This window comes from Cervus elaphus, chromosome 29 (assembly GCF_910594005.1).
Source record: "Cervus elaphus chromosome 29, mCerEla1.1, whole genome shotgun sequence".
Classification (NCBI taxonomy): Eukaryota; Metazoa; Chordata; class Mammalia; order Artiodactyla; family Cervidae; genus Cervus; species Cervus elaphus.
Window position 1 is genome coordinate 39215488 of NC_057843.1, and position 22137 is coordinate 39237624.

Sequence of the window (22137 nt, forward strand, 5' to 3'; positions counted from 1 at the left end):
CAGGCCTCCTTTTCCATGACCAAAGAGAAGAGCTTCACTTCACCGAAGTACTAGAAGCTCATGAGATTCATGCATCATTCTAAGATATACAGTCCTCAGGTGAGAGCAGGAGAATTACCTTCAGTAAAATTCTTCTATGCCTTGACGAAAATAATACCGTGGGCAAGCTCTTACTTTGGTTGGCATTACCTCAGGGGTGAAGAGATCCTGGAACTGCTAAAAGTTGAATGTGGAGCAGTGACCAGGGAGACCAGGGCCGTGACTGGTCACTTACTCAACCAGGGTCCAGAAGATGGAGGGTCTTGTCTGTGTATGTTGTTAAAAAGGAGACTAGAGTGTGTCATTTCAGGTCCACTCAACTTGAAATTTCCGTGTTCTGCTTCTCAGATTTATGCTGGACTTTGAATCTTTAACAGAGGGTAGAAAGTTGGATTTGTTCCCAACCCTTCCAGGTGAATCAGAGATGGGAAGTACAAAAGTAATGAATGAACATTTCCTATTGGAAAGATTGCTCATTTACACTTTCCAATAAGCAATATATAAATGTGAATACTGTTATCTAGTGAAATCTGGTGTGAATGGGGACTGAGTATTAAAAGAAATTAAACTTTCCAAGTATCTTTAAAAAAAAACAAACTTCTGTTAAGATTTCACTTGTCTAGTACCTGTTTCATTCTTAGTTGATAATTTCAGCATGCTACCTCCCTCTTTTTTTTCCCCCCCTTTGCATTGCAATAAAGACATGATTTTATCCATCTTTAGGGGCTGCCTTAAAAAATTAATAAATCCTTAGCAGCTATTGATTTGTTTGTTATTCATTCCTTTATTTGCTCACACATTTCCCCAAACACTTATAGAGGAGTACCTTTCATGTGAAAAGAAACACTGTTTTAGCTTATGTGATTAAACAGTCATGGTTTCTGTTTACAAGGAGACTTTTTATCTTCTGTGACACAAACACACATATATAATGTATAAATAAATATTACAGATTGTAGAAAACCACAGTACTATCAGAGTGATACAGAGAAATTGCTGTTGGAATGTCTAAAAAGGAAGAAATTAATTTGGAATAAAGAGATGTGAGACGACTTCGAGGAAGCAGTGACATTGAATTGGACCTTGAAGAATATGCAGGATATATTGTAGATATGCAGAGTCTGAAGAAGAGGGGCCTCCAGATGAGGGAAGCTTGTGGCCAGAAGTACAGCATGAGACGTGAACGCAAATGAACCCCAGGTATAGAGGAGGATGTGTCGGCTCTATGTGACATAGGCAAGGGACATGAAGGCACCCTGCTAGGGGAGAGCCCACCGGTTAAAGCCTGTGAGTTTGGGCCATGAACAGGGCTTGGTGGAGAGTCTCTGAAGGGATTTGAAGCAGGGGTGCTGTTGTCAGCAGAGTACTTGGGGGAAACTAAACTGACTGCTGAGTAGAGGATGGATGGGAGAAGAGAAAGCAAATTCTCTCCTTTGAAATGACAGCCTTCAACTTTCAGAAGTAGGCATTTAAAAATTGTCCAAACACTGATCTATGTGAAAATCAGCCTTAAATCTTTTTCAGACAATCTGTTTTAATTAAATGAAAGGAAGGAAAAATAACTTCTGCAGTTAGTCTCTCCCCACACTTACTAAACTGTAGCATATGAAGGGCTGTAGTCAGAAATCAATTCAAAGGAAGACAATAAGAAGCTGGTAAGATGGATGGGGGACGTAATTACTAGATAGCTGGCTGCTTTAATTAAACCTTGAGAATGCTTGAATAGAAAGAAAATGCCACACTTGACTGCATGGGTTGGAATGTGTGTGGTCACATTAGGGCAATGAGCTGGTGTCAGGGGGAATTTATGAAGCCATGATAGAAGCAAACCTTTCGTCTTCCTTTGAGTCTTTACAGCCTTATAACCAGGCCTCAAAGGGTAAAGGAGGATGTCTTTCCTGGTTGTGTGAAATTCCACATTAATGTTTCTGTATTTGTCTAAAAAAGAATCTACCCTTCAATTTAATGTTCTGCTTTTTAGATGTTCCTCCAAATGCAGTTTGAATCTACCTTGACTGTGTTCATATGTGTATCATTTTCCAATGAGAAAAAAAAAGCAGGATTCTTGGTGTCAGTTTTAGAATAATATTGACTTAGGAGGAAAATGATGTTTTTACAAATGTAAACAATGCAGAAAATCCAACCTGCATGCCTTTCTGATTTCAACATACTTTTAACTTTAATTCTCCAACTCTATTTAGGATCGCTAGATAATTGTACAGATTTTGGTAAATAAGACATCTATGTAAGTATTAAAATCCTCCAGGGTATTCTGAAAATGTTTTGTTGTTGGTTTTGATTTCTAATATAATTGGATTTGAAAAATTCTAACTGGAAAATTGAGTGAAAGCTAGCTACAGTATTCTGAGATAGAATAATTTGAGTGATATTCATTCTGCAAAAACTGTGCTAATGTCTTCATTAAGGCACTGTTTGGCCCCAGACTCAGTTTATGTGGCTAAGCAATAACAAGTATCAGTCCTAATAATTATAATAGTTTTTCTTCTTGAGCAAAAAAAAAAAAAATTAACATTGTACTACGCTAGTCACTTTCTGTTGATCCCCTTTTGTAATCCTATAATAACCCCATATTGTTGGTGTTATCACCACCATTCAACAGAGGATAGTTTGGAAGCCTTTCAAGGTTAAATATCTTGCCAAAGGTGATGTGTTAGTAGGTAGCAAAGATGAAGTTTGAATTTTTATCTACTTGACCCCAAAGTCTCCCTTCTTCTTCCTTTTCATATTGCCATGTTATTGTATGATAATAATAAAGAGAAAAATACCTAAAGATGGATGGGAGAAAAAAGAAAATAAAGGTACATGTAATAGAGTGCTATAAATGTTTCCACACTGGATATTAATGGGGAAAAAATAAGAATAGAAATAGTAGTTAGCATGTGTTAAACGTTGACTATATACCATTATTGGTGAAATAGCTTATTGTCTCGTGTTATCTGTTATCCCCAACAACAACCTTATAAATTACTCACATTGTACAGAGAAAACTGAGCTAAAGAGATTTCTTTAACTACTTAATAGTTGTCTAACATTTCACAAGTAAGGGTACACAAGCTCAAATCCAGGTAATTTGGGGTCCAGGGCCCATACTCTTATTTTTCATGACCCATATCATAAACAATTATTTAAGTGACTGTTAATGGCTTAGAGAGCTGTTAATGTCTGTTAATGTCAATAGAGTATGGGCTGTTTTCCAGAGATAACTCACTCTTGGATGGAAATTTAGAACCATCATTTGACATCAGCTTTGATGCCAGAGAATATTTTCATTAAGTTGGTAAATGGCCCTGAAATGGGGAATGTGGTAGCCTGCTGAGTGATAGAATCAAATGAAATATAGCCAAGAGCTTCTGTACCATCAAATGGGCCATGGAGCTTTAAAAAGCTAGCTTCTGAACATAAAGAGCCATCAGAAATAAAGAGCATCCCATATGAAAAAAAGAGCTGAGAATTTTACCCAATGGCAAGTTTGATTTGAGCTGCGCTATCAAGGGCAGGGAACTAGGTTATCTTGGGCATGACTTTATCTTCTAGGCCTAGTATAGTTTGGGGAGCACAGTAAGGGATTCAGTAAATGGAATGAATGAATGAGTGAATAATGTAACATGGATTTTAAGAAACGATTCTTTAGGTTGAAATGATAGAAGTGGAACATTTAGAACAAGGGACGTGTTTGTTCTGTTATCCTCTCCTGGTCAAATGGCTAGTTCACTGTATTAGCATTGGGATAGCATTTGCACATTTAGCTATCCAGTGAATTCCAGTGTTAAGAGAAATTGGTGTGGTGAATGTAAGAATATGCTACATGAGAAAGCAGGGACTGACGTTTTAGATGACTTCTGCATACCAAGCAGGGTTTCAAGAACTTTCTAAGTATTATCTAATTTATTTCATAAAGCACCCAAGATAGCTCAGTGATATCATCTTCATTTTACAGAAGGGAAACTACACTCCGACAGGTGAATGTATCTGCCTTGAATCACTTGGTAGTTGAACCACAATTTGTCAGACTAAGAGACCGAAGCTCCTCCTACTTAACATTACTCTTATCTATATTAAAAACTAAAGATATCCAACCTGGAGGGGGAAAAAAAAATAACTGCTAAGGAAGGACTGACAAAGAAACTAAATTACAGCCACTTTTAGGGCTGCAATTCTGTGATACTGCAGCATTTTGAGGCTTCTCATATATTAAAAGAAATATAAAGTAGACCATGAACAGAGTTGTTCTATGTGGTCTGAGGGAAGAGGGGAAAAATAAATTCCAGTGAGTGGAAATTATGGGAGGCAGATTACAGATCACCTTGAGGCAGACCTTCCTAATGACTAGACCTGTTTAACAGTGGCGTACAATGAGTTATAAGGAAGTAAGTTCCCTGTCATTGAAGGGATTTAAGCAAAGGCTGAACTGCCACCATGATAATATGCAGTAAGTTGGCAGTTTACTATCCTACATTTAAATTTAAATTAATTAAAATTAGGTTAAAATAAAATAAAGTTTGCTTCCTCAGTTGCACTAGCTACATTTCAAGTGTTTTTTAATCACATGTGACTAGTGCCTACAACCTAGTACCCTACGGAACTTTTCTATCATCCGAGAAAGTTCCTTTGGACAGCATTGTTATAGCCCTGGCACATAGCATTAGTGCTTACTCTGAAATTGTTTCATCAATCACTGTTTTTTACTAGATAGCTAGTACTTATGTTGTATCTATACAGGAATTTATTTTTCATGTCTCTTTTGAGACATATACCCTCGTATGTGTATCTATTCAGATATTTTGGCATGTTCATTAAGACAAAATTTTTGGCCTCTCGAGTCAATGCTTAACCAAATAGGTACCTCCTATTATAGAAATGCAGGGTGTCCAATTGAACTGTACCTCTTGTTCACAAAGAAGTTTCTTCCAATACTATTTTTCTAAGCCTGCACTCTCATTTCTTTTCTTTGCAAATTGGTCATTCCCAAAGGAAATGAGTTTGATAGCAGATTGTTAGAGATTAATTACCTATGATATGCCAAAGCCACTTCATAAATGTCAGGGCTGAGGAATCCCCGAGAGAGAGAATTTTTTGATTCAACTGGAAATTAATTGTAATTAATATAATAGGTTAATTCATTGTAATTATTTTTAAGCCTTTTGGCAATGAGTTAATTCCCCAGGATCCACATTGCTCAAAGTGTCATAGAGAATGCTTGATGAGAATGTTCTGGTACTAAAACTTAACCCTCTGAAAAAAATTCCTATTTGTTTTTTCTTCTGGCTGAGTTTCTTCCGAAACATATTTTGGTGGCATTTGATTTCTGGAGAACAAAGGAATCCCTGCAAGATGATGCATAAACATGCACAGCCCAGATAGAGGATGCTTATTGGAGAAAGGGAAAACAAAAGGCCTTTGATTGTACCTCTTTCTCTTTGGAAGTATGTCTTGCTTCAGAGTAACAGAATGCCTTTGCTCTTGGAATAAAATGTAATGGAAGCAAAAATTGAAGAATCTGGGCCTTTTTCCCTTTCCTAATTATTTCCACTTGACTCACTTAATCTTGGACGATTATTCAATCATATCTGAAATGAGAAAATGATGGGAGTAGAATTTCCGTCTCTTGTTTCGAGAGCTTATAAACATTAACAGAATAGTCTTGAACAAAAAAACAAATACAAATCACAATTGACGGTACCTTGTTTTTAGCTATTAGGAAAAATCCCTGCATTGTTAGGGAAGCAGCTCATGTTACCAAATGCGGGAACCTTGTCAAGACTTGATGCGTGATTTCAGTATTAACGTTGAAAAACTATCATTTAGAACAAATATTTCATAATGGGAGATTGTATGCAAGCTAAGGAGCCAGTTTGTTTACTTGCACCTGGATAGGCCAAGAAATTAAGCCCTAAAATGGGTCATTAATGATCAGGATTATTAACACTCAAAGATTCACAGGTTGGTTTCTGAGACTCAGAGATGTCTCTTTTCTTCCTAGTATGTCCGTGAACCTTACTGCAGATTTACGAAGAGAAAGTGTGAAAGAGTGAAAGTATTAGTCACTCAGTCGTGTCCTACTCTTTGAGACTGTAGCTCACCAGGCTCCTCTCTCCATGGGATTGAACCTGGGTCTCCTGCACTGCAGGCAGATTCTTCACTGTCTGAGCTACCAGGGAAGCCCCCTATGAAGAGAAGGACACATGCAATCCTAATAGGTTGCTGAGAGCTAGATCAGGACTTAGTATGAAATAAAACTCCTGCTAGATGGTACTATCTGAAATGAAAGCTAACTGCCAAGTTAAGGAAGTTGCCTGTTACCATAGGGAATCAAACAGAGTCTGAGAGCCATCCACTGGGGTTGCTATAGGGCAGTAGTACATAAGATAGAGGTTTGGCCCTAGTGATGTCTGAGGCTCTTTTGAATGCTAATTATGCTTGTAAATTAGGGTTTTGTTTTTAATTTAGACTCCACAATTGTGCTTTTAATAACATCCATAATGGCCCAGTGGCTTCCCAGGTGGCGCAGTGGTGAAGAATCCACCTGCCAATGCAGGAGACCCTAGAGACATGGGTTCGATCCCTGGGTCAGGAAGATCCCCTGAAGAAGGAGATGGCAACCCACTCCAGCATTCTTACTGGAAATTTTCATGGACAGAGGAGCCTGGTGGGCTACAGTCCATGGAGTTGCAAAGAGTTGAACATGACTGAGCACACAGGAGATAATAGCCCAGAGCACCACACTTTCATTAAACATACAGTTACTGTTCTATACCTGTGTGTGAGCAGAGCAGGAACTGAAGAAAAGGAAACAGTACGTGTGTGTGAGCATCTATGAGTGCTGCTGATTGGCTCTCTGAATTCCTGAGACAAATAAAAAGGATTTGTGGGTATTTACTAAGTTGGGTGCTCCCAGAAGCAGGCTATGAGCCAAAGATCCAGGTGCCTGTGAGTTGTTGAAGAACTGCTCCCAGGAGAATACAGGAGAGGAATGAAGGAAGGGGCTAAAGCTATAAACATGGATGACCCTACTGGGAGCTCTGCAGTATAATTTACACTTCAGAGTTTGTCCCACTTTGGCACTAAGAAGCACTGGTTGGTCATGCGTTTGTGTGTTGGTGGAGTAGGGGGTGTCTGTTAGCTGTAAAGTATGCAGAAGCTGGGGGGTGGGCACAGTAAAGCTAGGAGACAGGGCAGTTCAGAGCTAATCCAAGGGATCAGAAGGAATCTGGGCAGAGCAGCAGCAGCCTTTCCCATATAGTAACTCTGATCTGTATCTTCTGGGGCTTCCCAGGTGGTGCTATTGGTAAAGAACCCACCTGCCAATGCAGGAGAAAAAAGAGACATGGGTTCAATCCCTGGGTTGGGAAGATCCCCTGGAGGAGGACATGGCAACCCATCCCAGTATTCTTGCCTGGAAAATCTCACGGACAGAGGAACCTGGCAGGCTACAGTTCATAGGGTCACATAGAGTCAGATACAACTGAAGCGACTTAACACGCACACATTTGCTGTATCTTTTAAAATTCTCCTTCAGGAGAGGTAATTAAGACATGACCAGTTGTGTTTTTTAAATACATCCACACAGCACTAGAGACTGTAGCATCCTTTAAATAAAGTATTGTGTCTCATTCTTACAAATCCAGTTGGCACTGAATGATTTACCCAGATGCTGGTCCCGCCCTGCCAGGTGCCATGGGGTTTTGAGAGTTAGAAAGGCAATCAGCTAACCAGTCCTTGTGGACTTCATAATAGTGCAGACTAAACTCATAACAAGAAACAAAGCCTTAAACATATATCCGGTTGCAGGGTTGTTGAGAGCAAACGCTGCAGCTCTCCATATACCAGGGAGGCCCTGTGTGGGCTGAATTGGCCAGAGGGGGCTTCATGCAGGAGGGAGCCACAAATTGGGTCTTGGAGAAATTCTACTTGGAGGAGGGAAAGCCATTCCAGGCAAAAGGAATGAACAGCATAATAAATGGGATGTTTGCAGACAGCGAGACAGTGCTCTTGAGAGTAGCAAAGGGTTTTGTCGAGGCCTTGTGGAAATACCTATCTTTGGTATGTGGTGGAATCACATCACAGAAACTCTTCTTGTCTTCTTGTCTTTGCCTTTTGGGACTGGTGTCCCAAACAAAAGGAGGGGATATTTGTTTCTTGTATGTAAAGAACAGTAAAGGCTCTGTAAAGGGCATGTCCTTGCTGTCCTGTAAGGGCAAGTATTAAACTGGGTTGAACATTTTAAACCCTTTTTATCCCCGAGACAGTATAAAAATCCAAATTGTTTTCAAGATATGAACTTCATGTAACCATTTATTATTATGAGATCTGAAGGTAAACATAATGAGAAATGGTTACATGAGGTTCATGTTGTTGCTTTTCAGTTGCTAAATCACGTCTTTGTGACCCTATGGACAGCAGCACGCCAGGCTTCCCTGTCCTTCACTATCTCCCGGAGCTTGCTCAAGCTCATATCCATCGAGTTGGTGATACCATCCAACCAACTCATCCTCTGTCACCCCCTTCTCCTCCTGCCCTCAATCTTTCTCAGCATTAGGGTTTTTTCCAAAAAGTTGGCTCTTTCCATCATGTGGCCAAAGTATTGGAGCTTCAGCTTCAGCATCAGTCAGTCTTTCCAATGAATATTCAGGGTTGATTTTCTTTATGATTGACTGGTTTGACCTCATTGCAGTCCAAGGGACTCTCAAGAGTCTTCTCCAGCACCACAATTCAAAAGCACCAATTCTTCAGGCCCAACTCTCACATCCATACATGATTACTGGAAAAATCATAGCTTTGAATATATGGACCTTGGTTGGCCAAGTGATGTCTTTGCTTTTTAATATGCTGTCCGGGTCTGTCATGGTTTTTCTTCCAAGGAGCAAGCATCTTTTAATTTCGTGACTGCAGTCACCATTCACAGAGATTTTGGAGCCCAAGAAAATAAAATGAGGTTCATGTCATAAGGTCAATTTGGTTTTTATAATCCCTTATTTCTGCAATTCATTTTCTCTTCTCATGACCAGAAAAGTCTCATCTCTTCTAATCAGCATTTTCTTAGAGAATCTTCTGATCAGGATTCTTAGTGGTTCCAAAAGTTTGGTTCCCAGACAACAATATCATCATGACCTGGGAACTTCACAGAAATGAACTGCAAACCCACTGAATCATCAGTTCTGCACTGGAGCGTGCAGGTGATTCTGATGCGTGTCCAGGTTGGAGATTCACAGTTAGAGACCATCCCCCATTGAAAAAGTTTCCTCTATCTTTTTTATATTCTTAAGAGTTAAGAAGATACTGCTTTATATAAATAATTGGATTTCTCACTCCAAATATAAAACCATAATATTGATATACGGAAAGGTAGCTCTCCTGGGAGACTCCTTTGTGTGCCTCCTGTCTCACCCAGTTGATAATTCCTGGGTAGAGAATGTTTAAGAACCTTAAATGATCTGGAAGTCCTTTTCTTTGTCTAGTAATCTGGGAGAGAGAGAAGGATACTAAACTTAGTACCATTACTGCATTTCTATGCATATGGCCCTGCTTTGGAAATTTTGCATAAGGTCTTCAAGGACCTTAAGCAAAAAAAAAAAAAAAAGTCCTTGAGGCTTGTTCAATTTAAGAAGCACTTTGTAGAACCATGTCTAATCCCAGAGAAAACCAAATTAACTCTTACCGCAAAGTTGTATGGAATCACACTCTTGGAAAACATGAATACTTGTTGTAGCTAAGGAAGAATGCCTGCCTTTGACTCCAGAAGTAACCGTGGCCGTGAAATTCCTTGGAAAGACCTCATCAATACTCATGTCTGTAAAACCCTAGAGTAGTTGGTAATAGAAAGCAGAGAGACATTCATGTGTACTCTTAGTAGAACATGTGGGCCCCAGATCACATTTTAATAATGAAAGATAAATTAAAAGTGATCACCAGAACTCATTCTAAGGCTTGATTTTTTTCCAGTTTTTCTTACGTGGCATGTGTTAGGTTAGTACCAAAATATCAAACATAACTTCCAAAGGCCCTGAGAGGGTTAGGCATTAACTCAGATAATCTTGGGCAGACATTCCAATGTGGCAAAGCTAAGGAGATTATAATTGTCTTGTTCACTACATATGTTAAACGCTGCTTCCCTAAACTTAGGGTCACTGTGCCATTTTCATATTCTTGGACTAAAAGCTGGACATGTGTTTGTCTCTTCATAAAGCTTTTTCAGTTCCAAGAAATACTGTTCTCTAAATAGTAACTTACTGATGTTTTGTATCTGTGTGTATGTTTTTCTTTCTGATCAGAGTCAGTGCACTGGCAACAACCAGCTCTCCATATGGGAAAGCCCATTTGTAGTATTTGTCGGTTTCCATAGTATAAATGCTGTCATCATGACCAATTTCAGGCTATCAATATGACATCATTGCAAGTTTGGGAAAAGTAGACACAATTGGCATTCTTAGATTGGTGCAAGCCAGCTCCAGCACATCACTGGTATGTTTGGAAAACTGAGGAAAGAATAAAAAGAAAACAGAGGAAATAAATTCATGATACTGCTGCTGAGGACAAAAATGATTTTTAATATTGAATTATATTTCCTTACAGTATTTTAGCTGTGTTTTAACGTAATTGTTATCACTTTGTATACATAATTTTGTTTTGCCTTTGTATTCATGAATATCATCCTAATGGTTGCATAATATTCCATCAAATTGATGTAGCATCATTTATCAGCTGTAATTAGGGCTTCCCTGGTGGCTTTGAAGGTAAAGAATTAGGGCTTCCCTGGTGGCTTAGAAGGTCTCCTGCAATGCAGGAGACCCAGATTCGATCCCTGAGTTGGGAAATGGCTACCCACCCCAGTATTCTTGCCTGAAGAATTCCATGGACAGAGGAGCTTGTCAGGCTACAGTCCATGGACTTGCAAAGAGTTGGACATGACTGAGTGACTGACACTTTCACTTTCTTAGATTTTAAGTAATTTTTCCTAATTTTTAATATTGCTATAAATAATGCTGTGTATCACTAGAGTGGTGAATATAAAGAATATAAATCTGCCTTCACTTTTCTGGCCATTTCCTTAAGAAATTCTAAGAGCAAATAATTTCAATTATGAGTCTTAAGAAAATATTCCTCCAAATCATGTGGAAAGTCTGTAACAATGTGCACTCCAACCAACAGTGTTTTTTTTTTTTTTTTTTTTTTTTTTTTTTAAATTTTTTTATTAGTTGGAGGCTAATTACTTCACAACATTTCAGTGGGTTTTGTCATACATTGATATGAATCAGCCATAGATTTACACTTATTCCCCATCCCGATCCCCCCTCCCACCTCCCTCTTCACCCGACTCCTCTGGGTCTTCCCAGTGCACCAGGCCCGAGCACTTGTCTCATGCATCCCACCTGGGCTGGTGATCTGTTTCACCATAGATAGTATACATGCTGTTCTTTTGAAACATCCCACCCTCACATTCTCCCACAGAGTTCAAAAGTCTGTTCTGTATTTCTGTGTCTCTTTGCCAACAGTGTTTTAGGATGCTTCTCTCACTCTGCTTTCATTACAACTACCTCTTTTGTAAAGGTTTGATAATTTGATAAGTTTTTAAAAAGTTATAGCATTGCATTTATTTCTTTGCAATTGTGCTGAATATTTTTTATGTTTCTTCTCATTTTTGCTTCTCCTTTTTAAAAATTTTTCTTCATGTGAACTGGTAAACTGGTCCCTTCCCAGGAGATTCTGCTGTCTACCACCTCCCTCACTCATTTGATAATTTCTAGACTGGGAGTGTTTAGAAGCTTTCAATGATCTGTAAGGCCCTTTTCTAATCTACTCATCTAAAAGACAGGGACACTAGACTTGTTCCCTCTTTCCCCCACTTACACCTCGGCTTCTTCCTGTTTCTCTACTCCAGGCTCAAGACTCGCTCCACTCCTGCCTTACTATTCGTCACATAATCCAGACACACCACAGGGCAAGCAAATTCTTCCTCCATACATCTGCAGAGCTCACTCCCTCACTTTTCTCAAGGCTTTTTGCCAGTGCCATCTCCAACAGACTTTCTCTGACCCCCCATCTCAGGTTGCTATCCCTTGTCTCTAACTCATTGTATTTCTTCTCTGGATCACTCTTCTCTATAGCATTTTTCACTATCTGCTGTGGTATATATTTTATTTTTTCATCATCTGCTTCCCCTCTAGAGTGTAAGTTCCATTACACAGTATCTCTAGAGCCTAGAGAGTGTCTAATGCTCATTAAATAATTGTTGAATGAGTGAGTATACTCCAGTCCTATAGCTAAAGTGAGTGAAAGTGAAAGTGAAGTCGCTCAGTCGTGTCCGACTCTTAGCGACCCCAAGGACCACAGCCTACCAGGTTCCTCCATCCATGGGATTTTCCAGGCAAGAGTACTGGAGTGGGGTGCCATTGCCTTCTCTAAAGTTTTATCTTGATGAAGGCAAAATCAATTTATATGTTCTCTTTAAACAGAGAACATATATGTTTAAAGAGGACAGAAGATGATAACTATTTGCAATATCTGTGACAAATATATGTCTTGACTTTTAAAGATATTATGTTTTTAGACAAACAGAGGTTGGTATTTTTATATAACTAAATTTTCCATTGTGATTTTTTTTCCATTCAGATTACACTTAACAAAATTCTTTTTCATAAATAAATCACATAACTTTGTATCTATACTTTATTCTGATATTTTTATGACTCTTTAATATATAAAGAATTTATTGTGTTATTGTGATAAAATGAAGTCTAATTTTTTTATGTACCTTACTGTTGGGATAGTTTATTGCTTGTAATGACGTTGGTTTTTCTTGTTATCATGTTCCAAAAAATCTATAGGTGTCAAATCTTAATGGACATTCTTAATTATCTCTAAGATATTTTCATCTTATTTTATCTCTGTATTTTAAAAACACTTTACAATATGGACTAAATATACTTGAGTTTGTTTTTGATATCACTACAAGTTCTGATTAGATACAGAGCAAATCAAAGAAAACATAATAGGAAGTTGGGTTCCCACATGTGGAAATATCAAGGACTAAAGTAAAATCTGCTTCTAGGCACATTTTTCCTGAAACACCTGCCAGGTGTTATTAGAATTGGAAAGCTGACCCTTGTATTGACTCTCTAAGTCCAGTGCCTAACCTGTAGTTGTTACTTGATAAATATTTGTGCATGAACCTTAGGGCATGATATCCTTTCCAGAAAAGAGTATTCTGAGGAATAGCCTTCCTTTTCCATCTGTCTTCTGTTTTCTCCTTCTCTTAGCTGCGGTCCAGTGCTGAGCTCCATCCCGACCTGCTCACAGACTGCCTCACGGTGCAGCCCTTGCAGCCCTCCACCTCCCCACGAGACGCTGTCGATAGGGCAGTGGGATGCTCCCCAGAGCCCGGGCCTGACCTCTATCCAGGTAATATCAGCAAATTCAGCAAAGGCAGACCCAACCACATCAACCGTCCTTGTCTAAGCCCTTCACTCTGGTTAAAGGGAATGCATATATGAAAATGCTTCTAAGATCATCTGTATTTCACTTTATCAGTAAACTGCAATTTATCCCCCTCCTGTCCTTCCCATATGATTCCTAAGCTGGGTTTGTCAGCAGACTGTTTCTTCTCATAAAAAACCAAAGTAAAATAATATGTTAGCTCTTTTAGTCCTGGCTTTCTGCCAAAAGCTCAATGTACCCAACCCTCCCAGGTATCTTAAATTTATTAACTTGATTGAGACTCAAAGTCTTTCCCCCTTAAGCAGGTAACAGGCTGCCTGTGGATTTCTTAATGAAGCAGTCATTGTTGCCTTTGCATTGCAAAAGGAAGCCCCATGTCTCTCGAAAAAAAATCACATCAGTAAATCAATTTGTAAGAATGTCCATTAGTGTTTGTCAACCACTGGGGGAGTAGGGATAGGAGTGCTATTCTGGCACTCCCAGAATAGCTTCCTTCTGCCTAGGTTTGAATAATAGATGACTCTATATTTAGAAAAATGTTATGTATGCAGTGAAAAATGAGAAAGGATTATTATGCAATAAGGACTTTTTTTTTTTTTTTTCATTTACTCTGTTAGCCTGGGCTTTTGTGCATTTTCCACTCCCTATAATGGTGATGGACTGGTGCAAACGTGGTTGGTTATAGTCTTCATATATGGAAAGCTCTTACTGTCATGCTATGAATATGAAAGCAAAAGTCCCACAACTCCACATTCCAGACAATGGGAATTTTCTGTTTTCTGTGAATTACAAATTCTACTCCCACCCCATCTGGTTCCAGCACCAGGTTTTGGCAGCAGATTGCTTTTTCTTTTTAAACATACTAATAAGCCATAAAGAATGAAGGATTTACTGATGCATAACAGTGGAACAGGAGAAAGCCATGCTTGTATAACTTTTTAAATTTGACAGTTCTCAACTGATCCAAATGCACAGGAAAGAATATTAAGCAAATGTTTTAAGAGGGCCAGTCATAAAGACATCCTTAATGTTGTCCAAATGTTGGTGGCCCTTTATCAGTTTCTTTGGGTACTTATTCTTGGAGAAAACAAAGCCTTAGCTTTTGAGACCATAAGAGATTAGATGAAAAGTTATTTGAAAGGCTGACCAAGTCTGACAAAAGTTTTGAGTGCAGGTACACACATGAAATATGCCAGTGTACAATGTTATCAACACTCAAATATTTTGTGTTAGATATATACATGAAAAAGCATGACTGCTTTTGTTTGCACATATGTCTGTTTGATTTGCCAAACATTTGATATATGAACATTTATCCTCACATATTAAATTACAATCAGTTTGAAACAGCCTTTAGGCTATATACCTACTTATTCAGTCCATAAATCCATTATCTTATTAAATACCTGGAACCCAACAATTAAAGAGACAAAATTAAACAGAATCAATTGAAAAATGGCCCAACATCCAATATAAATAGTTTATGATGAGGGGCTAGCCTTGTTGAGTTTAAACCTCCTAGAAATGGGTTTGGGAAGCCATACTATCTTTGTCTATGAAAAACATTAGTACCTTTGCTGTATGTGGCATGCAGTATATGACTCACTTTCAAAACTCAGGAGTCACAGTTGTCTTGTGTACTTTTGGATGTCTGGTAGTATTGTTAAAGTTTTTTAAAATGGCTTTGTCATTCCAAACAGAATTCCTCTTTTTGTTTGTGATGGTTTTCTGCATTTGATCTTCAAAAAGAGCTCTTAGTTTTGAGCCTCTAACTGTGGCAGGCGAGCTGCCAGAGTGGACAAGGAGCCTAGGTTACCACAGCGTCAACAGAGCATCTTCACAATGACTCAAATTTTCTGTGACTCTGGGAATATTGGAAACAGGCAGAGGGCCATCTTGCTTAACTTTCTTCCTAGAATTTTACTTCTCCAATTAGCTTAAAGCTATGAAAGTTTATCTGCCCTGCTTCTTTCTTTATTCCTGCTTCCCTCGGATTCTATTTTACTTTCTTTGTTCTTGACTTTAAAAAAAATACAAACTGATTATATTCTGTGTTTTGCTGAGAAGGCAACAAACCCAGAGCAGAACAAGGCAAGTGGAAAAACTAAATCACAAAAATCTGAAGCCTTCCTTTTATAGTTCTAGAAATTTACTTGCCAGGAGTATATGTTCACACCAGTCTCAAACCTATGCTAAAGATCTATGGAAAGAAGACAAATAGCAAAAAATACCAAAGGAAAAGGAAACTGTTCATCAATTAGTTCAATGTAAAATCTGAAATGTTAAGGTATTTTGATAAAGATTAAGACTTGGTTAAATGGCAAAGGGATTTGGAGTCATTCCGTTAACATTCTATTACACAAAATCAAGAAGACATTTGTTTAAAGATTGTCAAGAATGTATAAGTGCTAATAAGTTGATTTATCATAAAATATTTTGATGGAAACCTGTTGAGTGTATATGGGCAAGGGATCAAAATAGTTTAGCATGAACATCATGATTTTTTAGAAGCCACAATGTCTGGGGACTTGTGGTTTGAAGAAATCATGGTTTTGAAATGGAAATTTTTAGTGGCTAGTAGAGAATGATTTATAAGATTCCAAGACAGGAGTAGTTTGCAGAGTATTAAGGTGAACAGGGAAGATGGCAGTTATGATACATACAAGTCTTGCAAGTTTCCTAACATATTGGCTTCCCTCATTGAAACAAACTTTTCAGTTGATAAGACTAAGTTTGATTGGAAAGGATTGCACAGTAAGACTTTTATTTCTTTGGAAGACAATATTGCCCCAGGTTAAAGCAGCCAAAAAATCACTTGAGGCCACACTGAGAAAGATTTTAAATTGAGTTGTTTACTTGTCTTCTATTCTGAAAATCCCAGGGCTCCCCAGGCCTGCTCCTGGGTTAACATGAGATTAATTTTGTGATCTAAGAGGGAGACCAGGGCAGTGATGAGTAATTCTCAAGGATGGCTCCTTATATTTTCTGTGCTTTTGTTCAGAAGTTCTGTAACCCAGATGGATAAAGCCCCAGGCCAGCCTGTAAATTTAGGTGGTTTATGTGGTAATCTGAGGGAGAAGTATTTTATAGCCAGTAGATCAAGGTGTGAATGCCACATTCAAGTCTAAATGCCTGTGTAGATCTTCTCAGCAGCTCCCTCAGTGAGCTAATAAAGTGGATAAGCCTACAATTAGTGAGTCTACAATATCATGGACAGCCTGGACCACTGCCTGGCCTTGGCGAGAGTCCATTCACAAATAAAACATGCTCTGTGGAAGAAGATCTGTCCTATGAGTGATCATAAAAATTACAGCTCCCTCCAAACTAAAATATACTACAGACTCAATGAAAGATGGTCTTTGCAAATGCCATTAACCATGAAAACATCGTAGAGGCCAGTGTGCTTGAGATATTTGAGTCCCACAGAGAACAGAGACCACCCATTAGGTGAAGAGCTAATGCAACTGAACCAGGAAATGTACAAGAATGAGGGGATTTTACTGATACCACTTCTATTGGATTATTAAATAATTATGTTTTAGAGCCTATAAGTCCTATTGAATTATCCCAGTTTTGAATATCCCTATTGAATTATCCCAATTATCCCAATAACTTTATAGATGTTTTAGGAGAAAAAGCAAATTTTCAGATATCATAGGGGATTATAGGAGGAAAATACAAGAGTTTCTTAGTGTAGGAATTTTTGAAGTCATAGCAGTTGATCCTCCATATTTGCAGATGCAGAATTTGAGGATACTGAGGGACTTCAGCATCCAGGGATTTTGGTATTTGTGGGGGTCCTGGAACCAATCCCCAAAGATGCTGTGGATACATTCCCTTTCCTTCTCTCATTACTGGAAAATGAAGGCTTCTCTCTTGCAATATCATCACTTTTTGTAATAACTAGTACCATATTAAATCCATAGAGTATTTAGCATGCTTCATGAAATAGTTAATGTTTCATTTTAATGTAATGTTATGGCATATGTCTTAATGCATTTTCTACATTCTTGAGTTGAGTATATTTGCTATCTTGGGACAGCTTGCAGAGTTGTAAGGGCTAGAAATAGTTTTATATAAATATGCCTCATATTGTCTAGTCTCAAAAAGTGGTTGTTAGGTCGAGGACTTTATTAGAAGTGTCTAAATTGGTACACAAATTTCCCAATAGGTTAAACTTTATAGAAGAATTGTGAAGATCAAATAACACAATCTATATAAAAGTCCTTAAGAAGGCATATTGCATGATAAAAAAGCAATAGTTATTACTTGCATTATCTCAAAACCACTCCTTTGCTCAGAAGTCACAGGAGTTGAAGAAAGGACAGAACAATTTGGAATTGGTGTTGGACCAACACTAATGGTCCAGTACCAAGAAGGAGGTAGATACTGGGGTTATAGAAAGGATTTAAAGGGAAACATTCAGCAGTAAAGTCATTGGCAAGTCTCTTTGATGTTACTCTGAACTCCTGTCAAAATCTTGCATTGTTTTTGTAACATCTCTTGCGTCTGTGGTTCATCCACAGATTGCATTGACTCCATTGAGGGTACGATCAGCCTCATCCTTCTGTGTTGTAGGCACTGATAGCTTTAATTTACAGCTTTAGTCTCTTGCTCTTGAGCTTTTCCTTTAGTATGTATCACATCACCTGAAAGACCTATGAAAATAGACTGCTGGGTTCCACCCCCAGCATTTCTGATTTAGTAGGTCTGAGTGAGTCACAAGAACTAGATTTTTTTTCTCCTAATAAGTTCTCAGGTGACACTAGGTGCTATTTGTCCAGGGACCATACTTTGAAAGCCATTGTTCTGTGTCGTAAAGTGTGGGAATTTGACTTCTAGCAAAGCATGATCTGAATTTTGACTGGTGGGAGTTACAATAAGAATTGCCCCTAATTAACTGGATGCGAGGGATCCTTTCACAATGTATACTTGTAGCTAATCACCATGATTTACACTTTAAATAAATTACAATTTTACATATCAATTATACCTCAGTGAAGCTGAAATTTAAAAAGAACTAAAAAATGAAGCAAATTTATCATGTGAAAACTGTGATAGAAATCTGTCCACAAAAGGTGATTTTATGATATTGCTGACATGCTGTGTATTTATAATTATAAGTGGAATAATGCTACTCTGGTACTTACAGTTAAATAATTGCAAAGATAATAAAACTGAATCAAATAGTGGGGGAAAATTACCCTATAGTATATATTTCTGTTTTTTATTACAGAGACCCTATAGGTAGATATTAAGTGTGTCCTCCCACACCAGGATTATAATTGTACTGCTCATAATTTGGTTAAGAATGAGATCTTATAACCACCCAACTGAAGAAAATTAAATTCTGATTCCCAGCCAGCACAGGGCGCATTTGTAGGTATGCAGCTAAAATTAATGACTGTATGTTTGCAGGCCACCTAATTTGGTGCTTCAGTTTTCCGTATCTACTTATTCTCTTGTATTCATGTTGCTTTTCCATGCAAGATTAAGCTGGATTATTCGGTTTCATAATATGTACAGGTTTTTGCTGTAAAAATATTTTTGTGAGTGAACAAAAACAATTCTATACCCTTTAGGGAGGTGGAGAAGGTAGTGAAGCTGGATGATTGTATCAATAGTTGTGTTCTCACTGGGTAAAGCCTAGGATTGTCTTTATACTATTATTTCTCCTATCTCTCATTTTATTGTATTTTGCTGGCATTCACATGGGGTGTGGGAAGGAAAGGTTGGCCCTACTTTGTAGTGTACCCCAACCAAGTCTTAAGAGGCAGATGGATGGCAAGATGGAGAATTCAGGGTAGAATTTTGGAATGAGGAGCTAGTAGCTTTTGTGATTAGGATGCTTTGGGGCAAACTTCAGGGTCCACAGTTTTGCCTTTCTGCTCCAACTGAATTTACCTTCCAAGGAAAGAGAGATGAGGAAGAGGTAGTTGTATCTCTTTCATATGAAGAAAAAAGAAAGTGGACATTTTCTTTTTTTTTTTTTTTGAAAGTGGACATTTTCAAGGTGTTTGTAGCCACCGTGAAATTTCTTTCTTTCTTTCTTTTTTAACATTTGTTAGAGCACTGAAAATAAATGTTAAGAAGAGCATAAAACCCCGGAGTGAAGGACATCACTGCATTAGCTCAATATTACTTGTCGTGTTTTGCTATTAACAGTAATAAGTGAGCATATTACAGGCATTGTATAAAGAGGATATGTGGAATTGACCCATTCTGGTCCACCAACATCACTGACTCCAAAGACTGCCTTATATAAAGTGTCTTCCTTCATATTGTCAGAGGATTATCTGCCCGTTCAGGTGCCCTGGCCACACCTTGAACCATTAATACTTCTCTAACGGTAGCCGTTGATCCATTAGAAGTTACAGCTGCCTCCTCGGGGCCTTAATCTTCCTGCCTGAGTTTCAAGGCTGCTCTGGACTCACTTTCGTGGCATTGTTTCTAGTGTTCTCTGAGTTTTGCTTCTCGGACTCCAATCATGTTCTCTCCCAGTGAACTTAGCTGCTCATATCTGGCATCTACTCTGACTCTCATCATCTCTGATTTCAGAGTTGAGTTCCTACCTAGCCACATACTAAAAAGTCAGGGATTTATTATCTTTACTGGAACCTTTCCCTGGGGATTTAATAAACGGCCTATTTCCACCTTATAGGAGAGACTACAAAAAGTAAAGTACCCAGTCGACCCTTGAACAATACAGGTTCCATTCACACATGGGTATTTTTGAATAGTAAATACTTCCATACTACACAGCCTGTGGTTGCTTGAATCCTCAAATGTGAAGAAACTGCAGAGGTGACTATAAGTTATACAATACCTGCTTTGCTCAGGGGTCACTTATATTCATTATTGAAAAGGGAATAAACTCTCATCATTGCACATAAGGGTTTGTTCCTCAGACACATTCACAGGGATGCTTATCAAGTTCTCTGAGAAATGGACTCACTTCATGAAAATGCATTGCATCCAGCTGCACCAGAAGATTTTGCAACTGGTAAAACAATGATCTAGGTTCCATATTTCTGAGGTACTGAGGCAGTTGGGAGTTCTGTCTACACAAGAGGAAGGATGGACAGTATTTAGTGTCTCTTTTCTTAAGTTACATTATTGGTCACATTTGTACAAGCCCCCTGATCACTGTGTAGCCAATCTATGCTCAAATAGAACATTTATAAGTGGAAATGTTACTTCTTCCTCTAACTCAAAATAATTTCCCTTTTACTGAGATCAGTTACTGATCTGACATACATTAAATGGCATACAGAATGCCTAAAATATGCCTAACACACAGTAAATGTTCAGCATCTGTAGTTATTATTGTTACTTTTATCCAAATACTAGAAAAATATATCTCTGTAAAGCAGATAGAAAACAGGTGCCAACAATTACCCACCACTCACATTGTTTAAGGAATGGGGAAAATATGGAAGCCTGAACAAATTGGAAATTTAATAAGCATCATTCAGTAGAATAAAAGAAAAACAAAATATAATCCTTTATATTTTATATTTCAGTAGTTTGCCCAGTAGTTCATATAGTGTTTTTAGTTAAGAAAATCTACTGTAGTTCTGTAGAGAAAAAACAAACTGGAATCAGAAACCCACAGATTCACTTAGGTGGCAATGCCCCCAGAATCACAAAGCCAAAATTATGTATTGATGAGTACCAGTATTTGTGTATTCACAAATAGCACAGTTTTTTGTTTGTTTTGTTGTTTATAGACAGTATGCTATGACAGAAAGAATGTGGGGCTACTGAGCCCCCATTGTACTTCTCCACTCACTGAGTGTTTGCTTTGTAAAGGTTACCTTTCCTCTTTGTAAAATGGTGATAAAGTTACTGATTTCATAGGACTGTTGTGAGAATCAAGTGAGTTCACATATAACAATTCAGTATACTCCCTGCATCTGGTAAACAGATACTCAACTGATGCTTTCTTCTTTTCCTTCCTCTTTGCTTAGAAGCTTAGAGAATTACTCACAAACCAAGCCTATGTCTGTGACAGGGATTAGGAGCTCTTCTATCCATTCCTCTTAGTACTGGGTGCCACTACTTGGAGTTTAGAAATTGTTGTCCTGAGATAAAGTATTTCTTCCAAGAAGAATTCAAGTCAAGTTGAGGACTCATAAAATTCCATATTCTAAGACCCAACTTCAGATCTATACATTAGATATTTTTTTCAGTTGTCATGAAGTTTAGAAGTAGACTTAGACTGGTCATACAGAGTATTGATAAATGTGCCTGGTTGATAAATGAACTTAATCAGCATTGAATCTGTGAGGGTGAAGTAGGTGGAGGAAACAAATAGGATTGATGGCTTTGACCAGCACAATTTTATACAATCATCGTGTTGGCCTTGCTGAGGTATAACCTTGGTCCCTTCTGATATCATTTTGTAAATAGACTCTCCCAGGATGTGTCATTTTTCTCAAAATACACTACAGGTTGTCTAGAAAACTATTTTTGACTATTAGCTTATCTCAAATTTCATTTCCATACTTCAAAAACAGCCCCCTAGACTTTTCATGAGGGTTCTTGGTCGTTAAAATGCAACAGCTAATGTATTACACTGGGGCCAACTCTGGCCTGCCTGCCTTCTGTTTTTGCATGGTCTGAGAGCTCAGGAGGGTTTTCAGA

At 38.2% G+C, this 22137-nt stretch overlaps 1 protein-coding gene across 8 annotated transcripts in view; it reads left to right on the top strand.

Moving 5' to 3' along the window:
• The window catches only part of GLIS3 (GLIS family zinc finger 3), a 533844-nt gene that overhangs the window by 443009 nt on the left and 68698 nt on the right, over positions 1 to 22137 (top strand). For all 8 annotated transcript variants that reach the window (XM_043890929.1, XM_043890930.1, XM_043890932.1 and 5 more), the window contains one exon: positions 13314 to 13455. In XM_043890929.1, coding sequence (XP_043746864.1) covers positions 13314 to 13455 — 142 coding nt within the window. The remainder of the gene's footprint in view (positions 1 to 13313; positions 13456 to 22137) is intronic.